The sequence below is a fragment of the Panthera leo genome, chromosome D1, assembly GCF_018350215.1.
Source record: "Panthera leo isolate Ple1 chromosome D1, P.leo_Ple1_pat1.1, whole genome shotgun sequence".
NCBI lineage: Eukaryota > Metazoa > Chordata > Mammalia > Carnivora > Felidae > Panthera > Panthera leo.
In genome coordinates, this window is record NC_056688.1 from 81,353,932 (window position 1) to 81,379,327 (window position 25,396).

Sequence of the window (25,396 nt, forward strand, 5' to 3'; positions counted from 1 at the left end):
TTAGAGATTAGACACAGAGAGCGTAGGTGATTTGCAAAAGGTTACACAGCTAATAAGGGTCAGAGGATGGTTCAGACATAGGCAGTTTCATTCAGCCTCTGAACTTTGGACCACAGGCTTATTACCTTTTGGTTTTTGGTCCTGTCTTTTTTATATACAATACTTTTGGCAGTCTATTTTTTTTTTTTTTTTTAAATTTTTTTTTTCCAACATTTTTTATTTATTTTTGGGACAGAGAGAGACAGAGCATGAACGGGGGAGGGGCAGAGAGAGAGGGAGACACAGAATCGGAAACAGGCTCCAGGCTCCGAGCCATCAGCCCAGAGCCTGACGCGGGGCTCGAACTCACGGACCGCGAGATCGTGACCTGGCTGAAGTCGGACGCTTAACCGACTGCGCCACCCAGGCGCCCTTTTGGCAGTCTATTTTTAAAAATTAATACATGTTTATCATAAAGGAATTATGTAATAGAGACAAAATATTTTACAATATTTGAACTTACTAGAGTAGAAAATCTATGAAATGCATGTTCTGGAGATTGAGTCCACAGTCTCACAGAATGCAGTCATGGGCAGACTGTTTTCTATGTGGCTTATACAATGTGATTATGATCTATCAGACCTGAGTTTTCCTGGATGTGATCTTTCTCATCTCTATATATCAATGCATGTTATAATAGGATTGCATAGTATATAAGGATTTTATAGATGTGAACTTAAGATTCATTCAGTGTTTATAAAGTGATTTTTAACATGTGGCACCTAAAAGAGGAAAGAATTCTCTTTTCTCCTGATACTTATGTGATGGAAGACAACAGTATAGTTGTTCCAATATAATTTCTTTAAAATTTTTTAGGTTTACTTATTTTGAGAGAGAGAGAGAGAGTGTGTGTGTGTGTGTGTGTGTGTACCAGCACAAGTAGGGGAGGGGAAGAGAGAAGGAGAGACAGAATCGCAAGTAGGTTCTGCCCTGTCAGTGCAGAGCCTGATGCGGGGCTGGAACTCACAAACTGTGAGATCATGACCTGAGCCGAAATCAAGAGTTGGATGTTTAACCGACTGTAGCACCCAGGCACCCACCAATATAATTTCTGAAAATATTAATATTCTAGATAGTACACTCTGAGTTCTGATGCTTGATTGTAAGGCAAATGCAACATTGTTCACAATCTGTTCTATAATTGGCATTCCAGAATCATTGAAAAGTGTACTTTCTCCTCTTAAATTTGCAGCACCTTGTTTTTGGGATCAAGTCATTCATCGCATACCTGATTCCGGATGTACCAAAGAACCTGTATGACCGAATACGACGGGAGAAGTACTTGGTCCAAGAGATGATGTATGAGGCTGAACTAGAACATTTGCAACAACAACGGAGAAAAAGTGGTCATCCTGTTCACCATGAATGGCCTTAGTTAATACCTGAAGGGCAGTACCAATGGTGGGAATGATAGCAACCTTAAATTCTAGGGGGGATCCAGGAGGAAGGCATACCTGGCAAACCATACATATGATATGTTACTTGGAAATGCATCACAGCCATCTCTGAGATTTGGAATATCCAGGCTTCTAGGGAAGAAAAAAAAAAATGACTCATGACATCTAAATGGTTAGATTGACATTGCAGGAAGCCGGGATCTAATTCTCAGAACCAGCCTCAGGGAGTTGTGTGTTTGGAGACCTCTACCTTCCGTCAGCTGCATTGTGATAGGAAGGGTGATGGTGAGGTTTCTAGCAACAGTTTTCCATGTAAACGTTCATAAGCCAGGCATGCTTACAGTATCACCTGCTCTTCAGTCACATACTAATCTGACTTTGGAAACTTAGGTGAGTTGAGATACTTATAAGAAATGACTTACATCAGTTATTGCCTTTGCTGCCAGAATTCCATGTCCCTTCAGCTTATAAGTTTGGGGAATTTTTTTTCTGAGTTTATGGATCTGTGCTACAAGGAATTTATGCTGCTTTACATTGACTATGCAGTCGAAGAGTTGCACACCTTTATTAGTCAAACCAAAAATCTAAGATTCTAAAAAGAATATCATTCACTGAAACATACTCTATTGCATTGGCTACATTCAAATGTTGCTACATTCAAATGTGTTGTATCACTGACAGAACAAGTTTCACTGCCTTTTTTTTAAATTAAATTTCAGTAGAGCCACATACTTATAAAATATGGGTGTTTATTCTCATATCATTTAGAATACCACTCATCCATATTTTACCGTGGAGGGCTGTTTTATAGTATGTTTAATTTTTTCCTCCCTAGTTTATTATAACAACTCTCACAGAATAACAGAATAACTTGAAATGCTGTAAATATGTTGGTTTTCCTTGTATTTTTGCACCTTGGCAATATGTAATGCAAGTTACATTTTGTGCAGCTCTGAGGTCAGTTACATGGTATGCCATCGTGACTTATTTATTCAGGAAATCAGAAGCCAGATGCTTTGCAACACGTTAAGCTTTTCTAACAATGTGCACTTTTGTTCATGAGCTAATGAAAACAATGCATGAATATAAATTTATATTATTTGTAAATACACACACATGTATTTTTTGTTTTATTTCCTTTTCATCAGTAAAGGGAGTTTTCTGTTACTGTTTCTTTGATAGATTGATTTGGTTGATTTTTGAAAACTCTCTAAAACTAAGATCAAATCAACAATGACAGACATGGTTTTGCTTTGTTGTGGAGTTGCTATTTCGGTGTCAACTCTGTGAGTGTTATTGTTCACAGACAGATGCAATGGGAATGATGAAACCTCAAGTAACAAAAGTCTGGCGGAGGTGTAAGCTCTGGGAGCAGGTGGGGAAGAAAGAGGAGAGTTGAAGTAAGGGAATGTGTGGGAGAAATCAAGACACCTTTCCTTGCGAAAAAAATCAAAACTGATCTCAGTCTTCCTCCCCTGGGAATGGGGTGACGAATTACATACTCACACATTTATATACATATATATAGTCATATATATGTATTGTGTGATTATTATTTGTCCAATTAGGGTTTTTTTCCAATTAAAAATTTTCCAATTTTTTCCCAATAAAATTTTCCAGTTTTTTCTGATTGCTTTCCAAATAAAGCATGGTTGTTTCCAAAATGTATAAAGACCAGATTAAAGACAATGGAAATAAAGCTGCTTTGTATATATGCTAGAGTATCTCTAGTAAGAAAATCATAAAGTTTCTCTTACTGGAAAACTATTTGCTATCATTCTAACCCTGAAAATGTTTTTTTGTTTTTTGGGTTTTTTTTTTTTTTTTACTTTTTCTTCTTTTATTCCAGGAAAAAGCTGACAGATTATAGTTGTTCGTTGGTTTGTTCTTGTCAAAAATGAACACTTCCCCACTTGCCCTCTGATTCTGGGCAAAAGGAAGGACCCCAGACTCTAAACTTCCCTCCCAAGCCCTTATTGCCAAGGACTCTTACATTCAGATTCCTCGGGGGTTCTGTTTCTGCCACCTGCTAATCATAACAACTAGTTCCACTAACTGCACAAAGGAGTTTTAAACTCCTCCATGTTTGTAGTATCTGCAGCATTTCCTTTTATTTTGTTAGTTGAATGTATACCATGCCTGAGGATAAATGTTCTGTATGCCTATTGAAGACATAAATGAACCTGACACTTATGTCTTTCCCAAATTAGGGACACAAGACAAAAATATTTGTCTTACTGTAGAGCAAAGAATAGTGGTAGTCATGCCCTTGAGAATTCTTTCTGCTCTTTCTGAGTTATTTTTATACTACCACCATCAGTGTTTAAAATCGTATTGATTGCCTAGAGAGAAAGAAAATGAAAAGAGAAAGGCATTTTCAATAAAAAATTATAATACATTGATTTAGGTATTGCTGCCTTTGGTAATTTTCGAGACGAATAGAAAATGAGAGAATCACCGAAAAAGTTACCTGAAATCCTCCTTTTGTGAAACAATGCAGTAGAAACTAGCTATGCTTTTATGGTTGTTGACAGCAAAATATTGACAGCCCCTCACAGTATGTGAGTTTTAAGTCACTCTGCTTTCGTTGAGAGACATGTTTTATATCATGGTTTTCATAGGAATACAAATTATTTCACAAAGATTTATATAGCACACACTATTCTCAGGAATTCTGTATTACATGAATGCTGCTTATCTATTTTCATATTCTAAATCGTTGTCTTTTCAAGCAAATGACTAACATATATGTGCATGCAGTCTGCCTTGACAAGTTGTTCAAAGCTGAAGCACTTTCCCAGTCCAGTGTGTGAAAAATTTATCGAGACTATAGCTGAAATAGTTTGCAGTTGTCTGAGTCTGTGCACGCACTTTTCGATAAAATGCTGCTGAGTGACTGCATGATGAAATACAACTTCTGAACGCTGCACTTTCTTCCAGAATGGCTGTTAGCACAATCTGTTTTAGAACGGAATGGAAAGGAACCTCTTTCACTCAATAAATTGTGTGATACGGTATTTTTCCTATAATTTGCATGTTCAATTTAATCCTGCTTGTTTTTTCACTATAAGTTGGAGTGTGTTTGGGGAGAAGGGATTGCTCATTCTTTAGCTCTGAAGGCAATAGTTTCCTATTCTTGCAAGCCCTTGTTACACTCTTAAAAAGTTTTGGCTATTTGTTCTCTGATAAGCTCATTGTCATCATCAAGGCATTTGCACATGAAAAGTACAGATGGAATCCCGTACTGATTCTAATAATGCTTTGTTCTAGAAACAGAGGGGAGAGGAAGGTTGATTTGTTCTTATGAAAGCAGTAAATGTTTTTCACACAGAAGCATTTTCTTTTTTTCACACTTGGGCTGACTCCACCAATCACCATCAAAATCTCCTTAGGATAGGAATTTTAGCACAGATAAAGTTCATGCCAAGAAAGGAGGACATACAGGGACAGTGTAGCCAACTGGCAACAATAGGCTACCAAATTGCCCATGTTCTCTCAACTTGATGCTCAAAATTGAAAATTTAGGTTGCCTGAAGAGTTGTGTAACTAATATGGTTGAGCTGATAAGTTTGTCAATTGGAGGCAGGTAAACATAGGCCCAGGGTATGGTGTGTGTGCTTGTGTGTGTGTTTGTGTGTGTGTTGGGGGGGGGGGGGGGTGGTGCACGTATGCATACTTACTCTCTGAGATATGCCCAGCTCAGTCCTACTATGGTCATAAGGTATTTCCACTACATTTTCCCCCAAATCACTATATTATAACAGGTTTTAGGAATAATTGTAGATTTCATCCAGAGAATAAGTCATCATCTTATTCTTTCTGGTATTTTCAGTCACTTAGGAGAGAACGTTTTAGGAATGGCCTAAAAAACCCGGCTTTTGATAGAAATGTGTGAATTTCTCTACAGGCATTGCTATTCAAATTGAAATGTGCCAAGAGTTGTCTAACTGGAAGATTGATTTAGCTTTAGCTAGAATCATTGGTCAAACGAGGTTCCTACTACCTAAGATGTATGCATTTGCAATGGTGATGTCTTCAATGCCATCTGGATTCATCTGAAAAACTACATCCACAACCACATTTGATGGTTTTCTTTCTAGAAAACACAAGTATTATAGCCACTATGTTCTAGCAACATCCACATTAAGGCATCTTTTTTTTCAGGAAAGGAAAATGAAAGCAGATACGTTGATAAAAAAAGAGACTCATATTTAGGATAAAATCCAATTTCTTGTATAATTAAAATCTACTCTCAGGGAGAAGCAGTTTATCCATCGAATCTCACTGTTTTATATGATGATCCCACTTTGTGCCCCAGCAGGATTCTCCCTAAATAAAACTGGTTCTACATCCAGCTGGATCCAAGTGAGTCTTGAGTACACGAGAGAGTAAACTGTGTGGATGCTGTGTTACATCTTTCTTTAAGAAAGAAGGGGGCAAATTTCCAGACATATGCCTATATTGACTTCCTCAGAATATTTATTTCCATCTTAATTCTCTCTGTGTGTGGAAAAAGCAGTTTCTCTGCTTTCCGTTTTTCAGGAGGGAAAACTTCCTAAATTATTAGTTGAAAAGCAAAATTTAATGATACCTATTAAATGGTCCCCACAAAATATAACTGTTATATATATGGATGGCTAACCCCATGTGGTATTCACACTGCCTCAAATGCTTTATAATTATTTTGTCGGTGTCCATGCCACTCAACATTACCAGGTGAATATAGTCGGCCTAATTTATTTTTTAAATGATTATTTTTTTAAATAATCTCTATGCCTTACATGAGGCTTGAACTCACAACCCTGAGATCAAGAGCCACGCCCTCTACTGACTCAGCCAGCCAGGTGCCCCCACATCAGGCTAAATCTAATCTTTCTAACAAATAGTATGAGCCAGACTTTCCCCACTTTTCATTAAGTGAGAATAGGGGGATTGAGTGGCCAGAAAAATCTGATGGCAAAGATAATTGTGGAAGCAATGTTTGGGGTATGGTTGAGGGGATGTAGAGACTTTCCTACCTAAGCAAAAGTGCCTGCTTTGCAGGTCTTATTTCAGCTTTTTCTGTGCACATACCCTGACTTCTTTCTGACTGAAAAACAACCACAGTTTCATCCATTCTGTAAAATTCAGAAGAAATGAAGTTTTTTCCCATTATTTTTTTTCTTTATCTATTTTAAGATTACAAAGCTAAATATGGTAAGCTTAGATTTCAGTGACAAGTCTAGCCAAAGAATAAAAGTCTCAGTTTTCAAAGCTGAAGATTAAAAATGCACTTAAAAATATATGCAATTTTATCTTTCTAAGATGTGTGGCTATTGGCATCAATATTGTGTTTTTCATCTAGGAAGCAGCTAGTGGAGTCCTTTAATTGAAGAGGAAGTTTGGGGAAGAGACAGTGGTTTCTCCAACCATTTTTATTCTTACGTGGATTATTAATTATGAAGGATCATTAAAGACTCTTTCTAAACTCTCGTAAGAAGTTGTAATGCCAATTTAAGGAAGATTTGCTCCTTTGAAATAGATTGACTCCATTTTTCAGGTTACCATTCTTGAAAGGTACATAAACCTTTATTATGTAGATTCCAAATCAGTCAATGACATTGGCTCTACAAATTCTGCTGTCTTACGCTGTTACAAATAAGCAATTTGTGAATTGCTCATTTATTTTCTTACATGGCAGTTACATTAGGGCATTGAATCAATATACTACATGAAATTATTTTTTAGCTTTTAAATATGTCAAAGCAGATTCTGTAATGAGGAACTGGATGTTCAGAACATCTGTATATACACAATTGCTTTAACATTTTTGAAAAACAGATGAATGGTTGTTTCTGGGAATTCCTAAGGACAAAAAAGCCAAAGTCTATAAAAGACATCACCATTATATATTGGTTTTCTTAATTTATAGTAACCTATTATATTAAGTCATAAAATCCTTCTCATGGTTACTTCTGAGACAGTGTGTGTGTGTGTGTGTGTGTGTGTCCCCAAGCCTTTGGGCAGCCCAAATATTATAGATATTATCCAAAATATGTAAAAGAAGTCATGTTAATATAGTATGTCAAATCTTATTTTGATGTATGATTACTTGGTGACTTGGTAGACCTGCCTTAATCTATTAGGTTTATATAAAAGATTTTCGAGTGGATAACTATTTGCATCCCACTCCTAACCCTGTAGAAAATATTCACATTGATCATTTAAATACACTTCAATCTGAACTTACTTTTAAAAACAAATAATTAAAATAGTTATGTATCTTATATATCTATACTCATTCTAAAGACATTTTACTTAAAATTGAGTAGTTGTATAAATACAGCACTAAATTTAGAAGTATTTCATAGCTGTATGAAAAAAGACACACAAAATTTGAAAATAGAAAAAAATAATTTTAAATTTCCCACTAATATACAGAAATATTAACAACTAACATTTCCATGATAGAGTAGGATTATTTTTCTAATTTGTCATGAAAGTATAATGAGAGAGGCACCAATATCTTCTCACACCCCAAGTAAGGGCCATGTTCTGATTAAATAGCCAAATATTTGTATATTTAACTCTGTCTTCTGAATATAGCCGATATTTCAAACACCAGGAGTGCAATAATAGACAAGGGGGCTTATGAGTGCTTGTTACTCACATAGGCATTTGCAAATCTAGATTGGTATGGTCAGGAGATTGGAATGGAAATAACAGCATTAACTCTTTCCAAGAATTACAAATTAAAATAACCCATTAGATGATTATCAATTATGAATTACACTTGATTAAAATTTTGTTTCCTTTTAATATCATTGGTAATATCAGTTAAATTTTAGTTGTTTGGAAATAGATTATACTTCAAGGTTATTAATGTTAGATAAAAGAGGTAACTTTACAGTATACCCAGCTACCTTACAATACTGAGATTGAGCACATGAAATTTCTGAATATACAAATGTATACATAGAGAGCTAAAATGTCTGTAGCATTTTAAAACAACTTATTTCTAAGAACAATTTAAAAGGAGATTGCTCTACTTTTTTTTTTCTATTTACTGATCTGATCTTTGTAATAATGTTTAAGTAAGATTGTAATACCATAAAGATTTGAAATATTGTTTGCAAGTCCCCTGGTGTGTGGCTTATTTCTTTTTCTCTTTAGAATGAAATGCTAGAACCCTATAAAATCACAAAGGAATGAAATTTATGTTCATGGAATATTATTTGAATTAAACAACGGAAAAGCCCTCGCCCCTTCTGCCGTTGTTGGAAGAATCACAGTTATAAACTGTGCACTGAGTCATACACGTGGCTTGAGATGCCGTTTACGTATAAGTGTTACATTGGTAATACTTAACAAATCATATATATGAATATTGCATTTTCAGTAATAAACTTATCTATCTTTATAACAGTGGGGTTTTTTTTCTTTTTTTCAAGAATTTAGGACCCTTAGAAATCATACTTTATTTAAAATTGCCATTCAAAGGCTACTGTTTGGAAATTAATGGCATGACTTTTAGTTTATAGTTTATGGTTACCTTGTTCTTTCTAATTCTTAAACCACTTCAGTAATTCACATACTAAGCCAGTATCTTGAAAATTTTAAAGAGAAACAGTGAACCAATTTAACTTAAAATGAATACTGTAATATCACTTTCTTTATATACTGCAGACTAACAAGTATTGAATGTTTTGTGGGGGCCAGTCACCATGCTAGTTCATATGACTTACCTCTATAAATCTTCACAACAACCCTATTACGTAGGGACAATTTTTGCTCCTTTTAATTTATAAGAAACTAAACTCTAAAAAGTCTTGGCCAAGACTGCTGAGACAATTTATGTCAAAACTTACATCTAAACCTAAGCTAAGTCCAATCTGTCACCTTCATCAATAAGCTGTACTTCTTAGGGCACCTGCTTGACTGAGACGGTTAAGCATCCACTTCTTGATTTCGGCTCAGGTCATGATCTCAGGGTTTATTTGTAGGATGGAGCCATGCATCGGGCTCTGTGCTGATAGTGCAGATCCTGCTTGGAATTCTCGGTCTCCCTCTCTCTCTCTGCCCCTCCCCTGCTCACTCTCTATCTCTCTCTCTCTCTCCCACACAAAATAAATAAAGATTAAAAAAAAAAATAAGCTGTACTTCTTGCTCCAAATGGTACCAAAGAGAATATCAGTGACCAAAATGAATTCATCAGCATGAATGGAAGAGAACACTGAAGTCATTCGTTTCATTTTTACTAATATTTGTGATTGAGTTTAAAAGAAAGAGACCAGCATTAAGTTTGGCACATTTTAGGCCATCTTAGAACTCATCATTCATAGCTCCATTTACTGAGAATATCCCTGGTCATTCTGTGGCAAAAATGGCCACAAGTTCAGCGTATTTCCATGGCCCGGATTTAACTTGGCACTGAACAGACCTTATACCACACCAGCAACCTTGACACAAGTCTGAGCTGATATTCCTAGGGAGGAGTAAGAGTAGGAGAGGTGCAAGAAAGTAGTCAAGTCTATTGGCTGCACTTACTTCACAGTTTCTGTTTAGCCACACAACAAATGTGGTTCCTGGACACTGTGGAAGATGGTTTTTCTCTTGAACTCCCATCTGGTCTCTACCTGAAGCCTTAGATTTTTCCATGTTTGTTCAAATAGGAAGAATTAGGAGGGATCCTTATATTGAACTCTCCAAGCTCTCAGAATGTTGTCATAATGAAAGACGACAGAGCCATTTTTATAATGATGATGATGATGATGATGATATCTTCCATTTGTAAGTCATTTTATGCCTTGATAACACTCCAGGTAAGAGAATCAGTGACTAAGAAAAGAAAAAGTGTCCCAAAAAACCTTCTGGGAAAAATGCTGACCTAGTGATATCTGTGGAATAATTTCTGAGTAAAATTTGTGAGTAAAATAAAGAACTATTTAGTACAGTTTGTTTTTGTACAGTTTCAAGTGAAAGTCCAAAATCTTGAAATGTATTATTTGATATATATCTATATAATACACACACACACACACACACACACACACACACACACACATATGCCCCAGCAGCCTCTCACCCAGTGCCTTGAGTGTCTGGTGTGTCTGGAGAAGCAGCTCCATGCCTTACTGGTTCTTAGCAGCAGAGACCACACCTGCGTGCAGGCACCTATGCACTTCCTGGGGAGGGGGGCAGCTGTCAGCTCAAAATGTCTGCTTTAGCAGACTTCTATGTGCTCTCTGATGCCTGTCTGCTGATCAGTTCAGACACGCCTCGGGGACTATGGTTCATGCTCTTGCCTGGAAAGAACACCACTCTGTGTTCTTTCTCCAGCGTTAGAATCTCTGACGGGGATGTGGTGAGAAGGCAGGATGCAGGGATAGTAACGGATTTATCTTTTCCTTAAAGTAAATAAGGGGTAATTTATCAGTAAAGCATTCCTCTGGGGGGAGAAAAAGCCACATATCCAATGGCTGCTGTTTATGAAATTCTCATCCTCAGAGTGGTTGTTTCCATTCCCAATCATAAGATATTTACTAAACCAATGAGGTTTGGCCAAATTTTCAACGTTCACCCAATATATTTTTGAGGCTCTAATTCATAGGAATGTCCTAACTACTAAATTGTTTAGAAAACAATTGCGCCTTTCAATCTACAAATGCTTAGATCAATACCTTCATTACCTTGCTGGACTAGAAAAAGTGTTTCTAGAAATTCTGCTCCTTCTCATTTTCAGATATTTTTCCAAATGTATTTTTTACTTATTACTTCTTTCCTTCCTTTTCCAAATGTATTTTTTCTCATATCGCTTGTAAACCACAGCCCAATTCTCTCGTTTTCTCCCTGTATTCTCCTCTTCTATTGAGTGGAGGGAGAGAAGAAAAGCATTGGAATGTGGCTTATAAATTCCAATTGTTCTTTAGTTCCTTTGCATATTTTTTACCACTGATTTTTTTCTATATTCTCTCCCTAATAACAAATACTGGTTACATAATTTTTCCCCCTATCTTATGCTTCTTTTAAGGTTTTCTCCTCCTGGGTTACTTTTAAACAACATAGCCTTTGGGACTTCTTATCCTTGCCCATTTGGACCATTTCTTTTTATTTTGCTGATATATTATTTCTAGACCTTTTGATCTCACCTGGCCACCAAACTAAATATCTGACACCTGCCCTAATGGACCGGACGCTGAGATGTTGGCTCGTTTCCTACTATCTTTCCTCTGGTCTAGCCCCTGGGGCACTGGTTCTTTTTTACTTTTTAAGGATTTCATTTTTTCGCTTCATCCAAAAAGCTTGCACTGCCTTTCCATTTGTTAACTATTGTTCAATTGTTTCCTGTTACTCTAGAACTTAAAAAATAATTTTTGTGAATTCAACTGTATAGATCTTTATTTCTCTCACCTTAGCCTGGTGGAACATGTTGAGCTGGTGTAGAAGAGCTGACTAAGTAGAATATAATACCTGTGGATGAGGTATTTTGCTCCAAAGAAGACCCCATGACTAGTGAAATCTGTGGGCTGCTAAGCTACTTGCAAGATTCTCTGCCAGATGCCATCCTAACAGCCTCCTACATAGGACATGCCTTTTTCCTCTTTACCCAGCCCTGGGAAAGACTCCAGACTTTTGTTGAGCACAATCATTTTTCCCTTGTAAGGTGATGGAAAGAAAGAAATACTACATCAAGAGCCCAAAGGGAGCAGTGTGTTTAGTTATGATTGTGGCACTCACTAGATATACCAGTCCCTCTCCTGTACTGAGCAAAATTATTTATAAGGCTTGGTCAGGACAGCTGTAGTAGCAGGGATGACTGGAAGAAGACTTAAAGGTATGGGGGTGTGGGTTGAGGGGGTTGATGGCATTTAAGTGTTCCAACTGTAACTGCAGTGTGGGGTGATGTGAAATGTGCCTACATATATGTGAGATATGGGGGCTGGGGTAGATGGCATTCTTCCCTTTTATCAGCAGTGATGGAGAAGCATTTAATATGCATACCCCCTTCCACATTCTGCCTGTAAACTCCAAGATACTTGATTCTTAGAGAACCATCAAAAACCAAACCAGACAAACAAAAACCCTGAAGTTTAATATGACATAAAGCAAAGGGACTGATTCTTTTCACTGTGGTAAAATCCAGTCCTAATTCAACCCAGAAGGAAGTTTGCCAGTACACTTAAGGTTTGGCTGTTTCTTCTCATGTGAACGTTGGGGTCTTCCAAAGAATGTCCTGGGAATATGCTGGAAACAGTCATTTTATTTGTAGTTATAAATAAGTATAAATAGATATGAGACATCCCTGTCTTCTAGCAGTGGCAACTACACAAATCTGCTAACCAATAGGCACATAGTACACGGTCTGTGTGTGTGTGTGTGTGTGTGTGTGTGTGTGTTGTGTGTGTGTGTGTGCTACACTCGCATGCGTTAGAAATGAGTAATCTTCTCTAGTGCCATATTGTTGTAGCTTTTGTCCTTGGGATCATGGCCTGGAATATTGACCAGGTCTTCTTGCCTGAGTCCATTCTGTAAGACAGATTCAGCCCCTTGTTTCCAGGAACTGCCATTCTCAAGGTTTTCCTGAAGAAAATGGAAAAAAAAAAACCACAACACATATTAAAGAGTTAGTCTTAATGTATTCCAAATCACTCTCAGTGAATCTTGCTCAGCACCACCCCCAAATGATATAATATGATCAAATGATATGATATCAAGTCAAATGTTATATAAATAGGAAAGCAATACATTTCTTAATTCATAACTATGATGATGATTCAATTCACGTAGGTACTATCTCTAATGATAATAAAAACAGAAAGAACAATGTAGTGAACATTCGCAATATATCTTGTGTTGTGTGATGAAATGTATATTGTATATCTCTCAGTTAGTATAGTAGCCCTGTAAGGTAGTAGCGTTATCTCCTTAGGAGAAACAAACCTATGTCTCAGACAGTGGTGCTGCCCTTCCTTCATGAACAGCAAGGCCTCTTGATCATAGCAGTGGGACCTACATGCAGACTCCCCCAGAGGTTGCCTAATGTCATCCTTCGGGAAAGGAACCCAATAATGACATACTAAGTACTCCCTCCCACTCTCAGCTCAGCCTTGAGAACAGAAGCTGCCTGTATCAACAGGATTTATCATTCATTCCAGAAAATTCTTGCCCAGGAATATAAGTCGCAAATCAGTAAATAGCTTGATTATTTCCTTCTAGAACTTCCTCCAAACCCATTTACCAAACAATGAACTGCTTGATCAGCTGCTTTCTCAACAAAATAGAGTGCCTTCGCATTCTGAATGCCTCTCAAGACAGTGCTCTCCTTTCTTCAGTAATTATTAAACTCAGTTTTACTTCACATCCATATTAATATGGTGTTTTGGGGAAGGAGAACAACTGACCACTTTGGTGATGTGATATAGGTAAAGAGTCTGTCTTCTAGAGTACTGAAAGTATGAAATGTGTGGGACTGAAAGAAAGTCAATAACCCATAACTAAGAAAAAAAATATACACTCTTACACTTAATGAGGCAGAGACGATTGACATAGATAAGACCATTTGCAAACTTAACAGGAAACGTTACACCTCCCAAGGTCCAGCTGTTGTCAAATGCTGTAATAACTCTGAGGGATTATTACTCTCTTACCAAATGGACACTAGACAGCTTTTTTTTCATTCCAACTTAGACTCCTGTCAGAATCTTACAGTGGGAACCCACACCTTACAAAAAATGTGCCCAGCATCCCTCTTGTTAAGGGTGGCATTGCCTGCTTTCCCTGGAGTGACCCCCACCCACCGCCTGGGCTGCATCAAGTCAATAAGTTAGATTTGGTCTGACCACAGGCTGTTGCTGGTGGCCTTTGGCTGATAGGAGCTTAATGACACTTGGATGGTGTCTCTAGTCTAAACAATTCTCAGTGGGATAAGGGGAGTTGGGCATCCTGCTGCTTCTCTAAGAAGTTCTTCCAGTCAATCTGACTCTATATTTACACTTCATGGAGCTAGAGATGTTTGTGTCCAGATGGCACTGTATGCTCTCCTCCCAGTTTTCAGATATAAACTGAGGTTGAAAGAGGTTAAACAATTTACCCAAGGCAAGTAAGACATGGAACCAGGATTACATCCAGGGCTGACTCTAAAGTCTATGCTTTTCACCATGATACTAGATTGTGCCCCCTGTTTTATTCCTTTTCTTCTGTTCATTTTTATATTTTTCCTAGAATTCACCCTCAGAATGGGTAAAAGGACTTTTGGAAACTAACTACTTGCAATGCCAACAATTCACCCCAAAGGTACATTTACCTGTCAACATATTTATATGCTCAAAAGCTAATCAGCTGAGGTTAACTGAAGCTGAAACTAGATTCAGATTGTAATATTCATTGCCTTCCTTTCTCACACCCACTTTTGTAGATGGTTTAATTGGGCAACAAGGGAATCCTTGTGAACTCATGTGTGTTTTTCAGAAGCTCAAACATCAGCTTACCTGCTCAGTCCCACTGTCATGCTGAACACCACACCAGCACAGTCTTTTGTATTTCTTAGACCAAAAGCAAAATAAATTGCAAACCGGCCTAATTAGCAGTGGTTGAATATCCTTGCCACTTTGATAACCTATTAATGAAAGGACAGATGGATTAGGTGATTGCACATTTCTAGGTCTTCTATAAAGATTTAAGTATTGTATACTTACTAAGTAGGTCACTTCTTAGTATAAGAGTGAAAATAGGCCTGACTGGTTAATAGACAGAGATTGGTAACTGCTCAAAGTGAGTAGGAGGATAGATTTTTAAATATCCAAAAACTGTCAGGTCAGGCAAATTCACAACTATAGGGTTAAACAGAGACACCATACTTATTTTAAAGATGGATTATGGAAAACTCTATTCTTACCCTTTGTAGGTCAACAGAGGGGATAGCAGGAATCATGATTTCTTCCTTTAGGAAAACTCTTGGTTTTTCACTCAAATCAGATATTTTAGAAGCCATCAGAGTCAATATTTGTAAAATTAAAAAGATTATGTTTACCGTTTCTTCTTCCTTCCACCCCAGTATCCTGAATAAGCAATACTCTGACATTCCCTTCAGCAAGTCTAGGCTTTCCTGACACCTTCTTTGCAATCTTTAAAACACACCTGTCCAACGTCCCATTCCTTCAAATCCTGCTGTGGAATAAGTCAAATTGATATTTGAACCAAGCTTTAAAGGATGACAATATTTCCTGCCTAGAACTTTTGCAAATCTTGGTATCATGATAATTATTCACAAATACCCAATCTCATTCAATGGTAGTCATTAATTCAGCAGCCAATTTAGTCTAAATGTCCCTAAATGGGGTAGCAGAGTGATGGTTTACAACCTTGATCCCATTCCTCCTCTGTTCCAGACACTGTGCCAGTCTATAAGCTTTTTTTTGCAAATTTATTTCTAGAGATAAAAAAATGTAGATTCCTAAAGCTTCAAATTGAAGTTTAAGTGATATATTCCCCGGCATTATGTCACTCTGTCAGAAGACATTCAAACAAATAAATTGTACTCCTCTTAATAATAGTATTTGCTTATTAGTGAAGCCTTCTATGTACTAGGCATATTTTATGTAGACTATAAAATATATCTAATCTTTATAAAATAAATATTGTGATTCTCCTTTCATAAGTAAGGAAATAATAAATTTTTCTATGGTTTAGTAAATGACAAAACAAGAAATTAAACATATGTGATCTTAAAGCCTGAAACACTCCATTTTCCTTAGTGTATGTGTATGAGTGGGCAGTGAAAAAGAAAATCATATAACTTCAAACTTATAGCGAAGGGCAGCCTGAATAAGAAATATTTAATCCTGAACCCAACTATCCCCAGGGTTTCAAGCAGAGAAAACTTTTCTCTCTTAATGTACCACAAAAGTATCGAAGAGTTCTCAAATAAGATAGATACTTTATGTCTAAGGGAAGAAGCTGAGCCTTACTAAGAAAAAAGAGTTCTATACTTCACATGGATTTTTTGTTTGTTTCAAGTTTTTGTTTAAATTCTAGTTAGTTAATATATAGTGTAACATTGGTTTTACTTCATATGGATTTAGATTTAGTTTTATTCTTGGTTGGGGGAAGGCTTTGGGAGATGGTAAACAAAAAGCCAAAATTTAGGGCTGCAGTTCTCATGGATAAGAAGGTTACAAATGAAAATAGAACTCAAGTGTGAGGCTCTGTATTTGCCCTCAATCAAGAGCATGTATAATCCATTTAATGAGCAAGACCATAGGAAACAGGCACTGAAAAACATCGTCCCCTTCTGGTGGAAACCACTTTTGTCAACAGAAACTACAAGGCTATAACAGCATAATTAATGAGAAGGGAGAAGCTCAAAAGGGATGAGACCATTTCCTGTGGATGAAGAGTTTTCCCCCCAGGAAAAAAAAGAGTTTGCGCTTGAAATGTCACCAGTCGTAAAGCAACTTTGAGTGAATTTGAGAAAGACCTCCATCTAGTATGTTAGTTAAGGCTCACCCGTGAGATAGGAGGTGGTTATGAGAGAAACTCCAGTCTCTTACTGAGATGAAGGAGGAAAGAACTCTTAATATTTAACCTTTCCTACTGATTGTTACATTACAAAGGATTTTCCTACTGCTTTACTACTGATTGTTATATTACAAAGGATTTTCTTACTGCTTCTGGGGGCCATGTGTTGAAGCACCATTTCTTTTTCCTGTAATGTATGGGGAACGTTTTAAAATAGATGTTATATATATATATATATATATATATATATATATATATATTAATAATCATATATATATGATAATCAGGAGAATGATTTTGCATATGAGCTTCAAGAGAGTAAGCATGTCTTTGGGAAGAAGGGTTTCTTGCAGTGGATCCAAAATCACACCAGTAAGACATCCATCTAGCCCACCAATGCATGAGGCTAGCCCATGTCTTCCTTGGCCCCAAAGAGAAGAATCCATGTAACCAACCTGTTATGAAGCTGATGATTATCCCAGCAGCAATGCATCCTAAGCAGCCCACTGCACTGTAGTAAAGGTAGGAGAGCGAATACCAGGTGTCAGCGATTGCAGGTCTGTGGATGACAACAGCACGTGTCAACAGTTCCATGAGTTCTGAGGTTATGATCCACAATGACTTAGAGGACTATTGAAGGTTCATTGTAGGGCCTGGCATTTCTCAAAATTCCAACACTTTAATTTTTTGCCATTTGGTTATTTTTTTTTAAAGAATCAATTGTAGACTAACTGGGCTCTATATTGCACTCAATCCAACTCATCCTTGCATTATAAGTATAGTAATGTATGCACTAAATTATAAGAAGTACAATGAGGACTGTGCTTTCCATTTCTTTTGTATTATTCACTCTTTAGACATTTATTAAGCCAAGATTTAATGCCAAGAATTGTGGCAGATATTGGAGATAAGAAGATGAGTGAGCTGCAAAGTATACATATAGGAGCTAACGGACAATCATAAAGTGGAAGGGTAGCACCTCGAATTAGGAAAAAAGAATTCTGTGAGCATTTGAAAAGAGTATCAAACCCAGGCTTGTGTGTGAGACAATACCTGAACTTGTTTTTAAAGACTAGTTAGTAGCTATTCAAGGAAGGAAGGTAGCTAAGGCCAGGGTCTAGCACTCCAAAAAAAGAGGACAGAAGAAGCACAGGCAGGAGGGAGGGAATATGGTGGACCTGGGAACTATAATAGGTTATTATGTGTTTGTAAGATTTATGGAAAGGAATGCTTCTAAACTAAATGAAATTCAGAAGCAAATGGAAGCAAGATAATGGAGTGCTCATAGACTGTGTAGGCAGGACCACATACTCAGGAGCACAGTCCTAGGATGTGGCTCTACCTACTTCATCCCAGTGCAGCCCATAATAGTTTTTCCACCTGATACATAGAGTTAAGGAGCTATCCAAAATTCTTAGATTTGTTTCTATAAACAATGAGAGTGTGAGAAAGTGCATTTATTAAAGTCAGGTACAGTGCTACAGGCTGTATTTATCCTTTCTCACTTAATCCTCTCAAAGCACAAGCAAAGTAAATATTATTTCCCTCATTTTTCTTTCAGAGTCTCTTGAGAATTCACGAAGTAACAAGTTATTAACTTATGCAGAGACAGAGTGGATAAATGATAAAACCCACATCCAAACCTAGGCATTTCTGATTTCAAAGGCCATGATGTTCTCCCTATACCATGTTATCTCCCGCGTTTTGGTGTCTTAAATTACCTATTCCAGCCAGAAATACAAGATAAATCCTTTGTTAGGCCCAATTTAGTTTGATCTAGAAGCTGCAAGTTCACAGCAGTGCTCCCAACCCTGTGTCCACAACCATTCTACTCAGGTCTTTACTCTTTCAAGGGCACGAACCTTGATCTTCATACCCACCCATCTATCCCCGCCCCGCCCCCCCCCCCCCCCCCACACACACACTACTTTTCTTATTTTGAACTCATAATTCCAATTAATTCTTTTGCTGAGTTCACTCTTGTGAACCTGGGATGCAGAGGAATGGATATTCAGAATATTCAACACCCCTTCATGGCACTCATCAGTGCTGGGCACTGCCCAGAAGGACTCTCACAGGAAAGCAAGACCAGGCTCATCAGACTTATCCCTGGAGAATGCCTCTTCCTCAAACCTGGTTACCCACTGCCTGGGATTGAACATCATCTTTAAGTTCCACATACCGGCTGGATAGCTCTGTAGGTGGTGATAGTGTCACATTTGATGGGACACACTGGTCTGTTGATAAAGGCAAGGGCCATGTCTTGGAGTCTGGTGCAGGGTAGATAAAGGCCCCAATGGCCACCCAAAATGACAAGGTGATTCCAGTCAGAAGGCCACCCAGTGCACCCTTGATGAAGGGAAAGAAAACGTTAGTGAGAGATTTGACAAAGCTGTTGAAAGAAAAAAGAGATGAGGAGTCCATGCCTCAGAGATTCTTACTGACCACCCTAAGTCTTGGCCACATGTGCTGGAAACAGCACACCCAAACTGCTTTTCTTCCAACTCCCACAATGCAGTCTTATTTAGGAGTAACTTGTTCCTTAAATGAAAACACAGGGGAATGCTTTAATGGTTACGATTTTTAGATTTCTAGCAGGAACTTTTTTTTCCCTCCGTTTAGCTTCTTCTTACCATTTAATCCGTCAAGAGACATACAACATGATGACTATAGTTAACATCCCTGTCTGGTATATATAGAAATTGTTAAGAGAGTACATCCTAAGAATTCTCATCACAAGGAAAAAAATATTTTTTTTGTCCATATGAGATGATGCTAAACTCAATGTAATTATTTCACAAATATGTAAGTCAATTCACTATTCTGTACTTCTTATATTTATACAGTGCCATATATCAATTATATTTCAAAACTTGTGGAAAAGCCTATTAAGACCTCAGTTCCTGGTAGAAGAATTTCAGAAGCCTGGGAAAACCTCAGAAAATGGAGACAATGTCATTTTTCATTGACAGCCACTATAAGCTATTATATAGAAATTCTTTCTCCCATATCTCTTTCCAAGTGATTCTAGCAGAGTCCCTGACTCACAAGCTTGGAGCTTTTTGTTTGGGTCTAAATATTAGCAAGCATATTTACTAGCCTTGTCATTTAATGGTTATGCTTCTTGATAGATAAACAGTGAAAATCAATGAGTGATAGAGTCATTTCTCCTATAAAGGAGAAAGAGCAGTCTAGCAGTGATCAGCGCCACTGGAAAATAAAATCTGAATCCTCCCAGCCTCCATTAGATAGTTGAGCCTTCTATGTGAGAGAGAATAAGTTGGTAGTTTCTCTGTTTATTCAGGGAAAGACTTTTTGATAACAGGACCAGAATGTTTTCTTCATTATTGTTTAGGGAAACTAAAGCAATGTGTGTGACTTGAATACTTATGCCTTGGTCTAGACCAGAAGTCTACAAAGTTCTATTACAAATAGCCAGTTAGTAAATATTTTAGACTTTGTGGGCCATCCAATGTCTGTCACAACTACTCAGTTTCTGCCCGATAGTACAAAAACGGACATACACATTATGTAAACAAAAGGGAGTGGTTATAACCGATAAAATTATTTTTGGGCACTGAAATGTGAATTTCATATATTTATGGGTCATGAAATTTTTTTCTTCTTTTAATTTTTTCCAATAATTTAAAAATATGAAAACCATTTTAAGCTTGCAGGCCATACCAAAATCTGGACGCTGGTTAGATTTGGCTTGAGGGATGTAGTTTGCTGACCCCTGGCCTAACAGTGAAGAGTGAATGGATTTCAACAAGAAGTTCAACCCTCAGAGATTTGTGGTAGCTGTCTAGAAAGCCATGCTGAAAGGGTCCTGGGGCTTCATCCCTATTTTGTGGAGAGAGCTATGATTGATTAGTAGGATCAGCTATGGCCAATGATGGGGGGAGGTAACCCAAATTTGTAACATTTACCTCCCTCTACCTAGAGCAAGGTGGTTTTCTGGGCTAAATGGAAGAACCACAGTTCACTAACATAGATAACAAGTTAATGTGTAGAATGACTAAGATATTCTGTAGCTCATTATTAGTTTTTTCATGGCCATATTGCCTTCCCTCATACTATCTCTCCAAAACATACCTATCCTTGTCAACCTCAATATCAGAAAAGTAAATTAAAACAAATAAGACTGTAAGGGAAACACTACAAATTCCCAAATGCTCCCTGCCTATCCATGCTCTTTGCCTATGTCCATAAGATTTATCTAGAATAGAGGCCAAGAAGGGTCAGATAGCTACAGTCACCTAATTAGACATATCATGTGACTCAGGCTTCACTGAGCACCCTAAAGTATATTTAAAAGTATGCAGAGTCAGGTTTTTTGTAGTCTAAGGACTCTAAAAAATATATGCATATAAGTGTATGAATGGCAACAAGTGAAAAGATAATTTTGCTACATTGAGAAAATTATGATTTTTAAACTGTGTTAAAGAGTATTATATTATTTTTTCAAATAAATGTTCATTTTGATGTATATTTATAAAGTGATCCAACCAACATTTAGTTAATATACAATTAGCTTGTAAACCAGCAAAACGAAGAACATCTAGCTATCAGATACACCAGGTTTGTTTACTCTCTTCTTAAATTTGTTAATTAAGTTAGTTAAATTTGTTATAATTCTAAGTAAAATGGAGGAAAAAAAAGAAATTTACAAAGCTTTTTTTTTAGGTTTTCAAAGTTGTCTTTAACCTAAATTATTCCCAAATTCAATATACCTTTTAAATTTCATTATATGCACCCTGAATTTAGGGAGAACATTTCAAACCCTAGAGCCAACTTTGATGTCATGACATCCAGTACTTCATGTGCTCCTTTTACTTTCCTTGTTTTCAGCTTCTTAAAAGGCTTCACTGAAGTCAGAGAAAGGAGGGCTTGGTTTCTGTTTAGTTCCACCATGGAAAAAAAGCCACCATTTTTTTTCCCCAGCCCAGAGAGATGGCCTTTCCAAAGAGAAGTGAGAAAAGAGAGAAGTTGTCTGGGCTTCATGAAGTTTTAGCTGGGAATCATGGAGAGACATGCAGGAGCCTTACCTTCCAGTTCACAAAAGGGAACAGGATTCCCAGAGAGAACAGACCCAGCATTGGTCCCCCGCACATGCCATGGATGCTGAGGGCAGCCTGTGGAGCAAGACAGATCTCAAAAACTTGCCCACTCCCCTGAATCCACGGCCACCTGGGATCACTCTCTCTCTCTCAGACCCAGGATAAAATTTAACCCTAGTCCTGCTGGTACCACTCATTACTTGCATGCTTTCTGGAAGTCATTTCTCCCTTCTGGGCTCAATGATAAGCATTGTATAAAATAATAAAAATACATACATTTGTGTGTGTGTGTGTGTGTGTGTGTGTGTGTGTATACATACACACAGGTAATTTGGATTTGATAGAAGTAGTTTTCCCTTAAGGTGGTCTCACTGATTTGTATACATTTTCTATCTTGTCAAAAAAAAAAAACAATTTTCTTTTTATAATGTACCAAATAAATGTATCTATACCTTATGTTTCATGCCTTACACAACTGATCACCTATTCTAATCTTGTTTTAACAATTCTATCATTTTGATAATAATACATTACCCCACTCCCACCATCCCACCCAGATGTTGAACATTAAGTTGGGACATGGTGGGGAGGCCAATGGACATTCCATAGCTCCGTATCTCATATCCCATTTTTAAGGGCTCCATTTTCTTTGGAGATTGAGGGAGTTTGACAAATGCATTTCCATATGTCTTAGACTCTAAGTTATTGAGCCCACTGACTTGGCAAGGGGCTTTCATTAAACTAATCTGCTATTGGCCTGTAGCTTTGTGCCATGGTCTTCCAAGAGTCTTGGACATACACGCATTGATCTGCATGCAAGTGAACAAGCATGGGAGAGTGCCAGCATGTGTGAACATGTGTACGTACATGCACACATACACACACACACACACACACACACAGCTATCCTGCAGTGCAGCCTCTTTCTTTTTCTTTCTTTTTTTTTAATGTTTATTTATTTTTGAGAGACAGAGCACAAGCAGGAGAGGGGCAGAGAGAGAGGGAGACACAGAATCTGAAGCAGGCTCCAGGCTCTGAGCTGTCAGCACAGAGCCCAATACGGGACTCGAACTCACAAACCGTGAGATCATGACCTGAGTCGAAGTCGGACGCTTAACTGACTGAGCCACGCAGGCATTCCTTTTTCTTTTTCTTTCAATGCATCTGTAGGGCTCTTAGGTCAACAGCTGAGATTAAGATGCTCTATAAAGATACTATGTGTATCTTAATGTTTGTCAGGCACCCCCTATGTATCAGGTAGTTAAGATGACACTCCAGAATAATGACTTCATTTCATCTTCACAATTACCCTGTTCAGTAGATATCACTAACTGAATTTTATAGATGAGAAAACTGCACTGACAGAAAACATATTAAAGATATAATTTCATTTAGCAAATGGGAGAGGTAAGATTTAAGAGATTTAAGCTCGCTTTTTTGGCCATAAAACCCACCTTTTCTCTCCTAAAGGCAGTCTACAGAAAAAAAAAATGTCAAGAACACAGACTCTCATAATGGCTCATTTTGTTTAAGGGAAAAAATGTTCCTGAAAGATTCCATCACTAATAGTCAGAATATTTGGATTCTAACTTTGATCCTGCCTCTCATAACTCTAATTTGTGAATGTTCTGTTATTAATTCAGATGCATTCTATTTCGGAGTGTCTTTTTTGTGAAAGATAGATAGAACCAAGAGGCCATCAAATCCCCTCCAGCTGTAATGTGAATTCTTTTCTCTAGAAAGATGAGGTGCAATGCATTGTTATATTTGTTTTTCCAGTTTAATTTTTTATGAAGTCAATGCCACAGATAGATCTTTGACAAGATAGAGGCAGAGAAGATTAAAGCCGATATTCTTCCCCAAAGTCAATACTTAATTTAATATTCTTGACGTTTCCTTTGCTGATTGATAACATGAATTCATAATTGCCCTGACTGGTGAATTTGGAAGATAATTTACTAGCTATTAAATAAGAGAATCAATAAGTTAGGAAAGGTGTTTATCCCTTCTAGTGGAGGAAAATACATTAACAATCTCATAAAGTCATCAGCCAATATGCTTCTGTATAAAAAGTTCGTCACATGATAAAAAGAAAAAAAAAATCCAAGAGTTTCTGGCTTTTGAAGATATGCATTTCTATAACCTACAGTACTAAACTAATCTTAATTTTTATCTTTGTTTTTGTTGTTCTTAAGCGGGTTCAATTGGGGGAAGACTTAAATCTCACCCAATAGCTTTCTCCTCAGTGGGCAAATCTCACATAAATTGCTCCTGCAAACTGGGGGTGATGAATAAAAGGATGTGCTTTGGGCTGGGGGTTGCCTTACTGTGCCTTAGCTTTCTCATTTCAAGTGGGAATCCATGCCTGCTTCCTGGGTTTTCCTGTGAGCATTCAACGTGTAATCTGAGAAAGGTCAGAATCATGACTAAGCACTCTACAGCACATAATGGGTACCCCCCAAATGCTATCTACTATTATTTTTTCCTTTCTCTTTTTCTTAAGTTTTAATTTTAATTCCACTTAGTTAACATACAGTGTTATATTAGTTTCAAGTGGTATCCACTATTATTATTACCTCCTTTAATTGTTGTTACCTACCTTGTTAGTGAGCTCTCTGGCTCCTGAGGCATGTCATTTGTTGGACTGTTTGGAGACCTACGAGGCACTTTCTTAAGTGGAGATAAGAACCTGCTTGGAACTCATTACAGCCCTTAGGAGAACTAGATGAGAGTCATTAAGATAGAAGCATAACGGATAGAACGGCCTTTCTGAAAGTGAGCTCTGCAAATCACTAGTTAACATGTGATCTTTGCTGCTTTTACCTGCCCCCTCCCCCTGTTTCTGCCACCACCACCACCCCCTGTACCCTCTGCCTCCCTATATATGGTCTATGGTCACATTTTAAAGAAAACCTGGGGGTACCTGGCTGGCTTGGAAGAATGTTCAGCTCTTGAGCTCAAGGTCATGAGTCTGAGCCTCCTGTTGGGTGTAGAGATTATTTTAAAAAAACTTTAAAAAATAGGTTTCTTGGGGCGCCTGGGTGGCTCAGTCAGTTAAGTGTCCGACTTCAGCTCAGGTCACGATCTCGCGGTCCGTGGGTTCGAGCCCTGCGTCGGGCTCTGGGCTGATGGCTCAGAGCCTGGAGCCTGCTTCCAATTCTGTGTCTCCCCCTCTCTCTGACCCTCCCCCGTTCATGCTCTGTCTCTGTCTCAAAAGTAAACATTAAAAAAAAAAATTAAAAAAAAATAGGTTTCTTTATTTTAGGACTTCCTGGGGTGTTCAATGTGCTAATGTGGCTGTGGATTTCTGAGAGGGGCACGGAGTGTGCAGCATTTCCCAAATGTCCTTGACATTGGAAATTTGCTTTCTTAGAGCATTTCACAGAATGAAGGTCTCCAGAACAC

The 25,396-nt window shown here is 37.6% G+C and overlaps 2 protein-coding genes across 5 annotated transcripts in view; one reads left to right on the top strand and one right to left on the bottom strand.

The window, feature by feature from the left end:
• Positions 1–3,214, top strand: part of ANO3 (anoctamin 3) — a 184,780-nt gene extending 181,566 nt beyond the window's left edge. For all 4 annotated transcript variants that reach the window (XM_042905626.1, XM_042905628.1, XM_042905629.1 and 1 more), the window contains one exon: positions 1,232–3,214. In XM_042905626.1, the coding sequence (XP_042761560.1) occupies positions 1,232–1,414 (183 nt within the window). In that variant the 3' untranslated portion in view covers positions 1,415–3,214. The remainder of the gene's footprint in view (positions 1–1,231) is intronic.
• Positions 3,215–12,842: 9,628 nt separating this feature from the next.
• The window catches only part of SLC5A12 (solute carrier family 5 member 12), a 47,335-nt gene continuing 34,781 nt past the window's right edge, over positions 12,843–25,396 (bottom strand). The window contains exons 11-15 of the mRNA XM_042906626.1: positions 21,980–22,066; positions 19,114–19,280; positions 17,387–17,490; positions 14,903–15,030; positions 12,843–12,995 (exon numbers count right to left, since the gene is read on the bottom strand). Of these exons, the coding sequence (XP_042762560.1) occupies positions 12,843–12,995; positions 14,903–15,030; positions 17,387–17,490; positions 19,114–19,280; positions 21,980–22,066 (639 nt within the window). The remainder of the gene's footprint in view (positions 12,996–14,902; positions 15,031–17,386; positions 17,491–19,113; positions 19,281–21,979; positions 22,067–25,396) is intronic.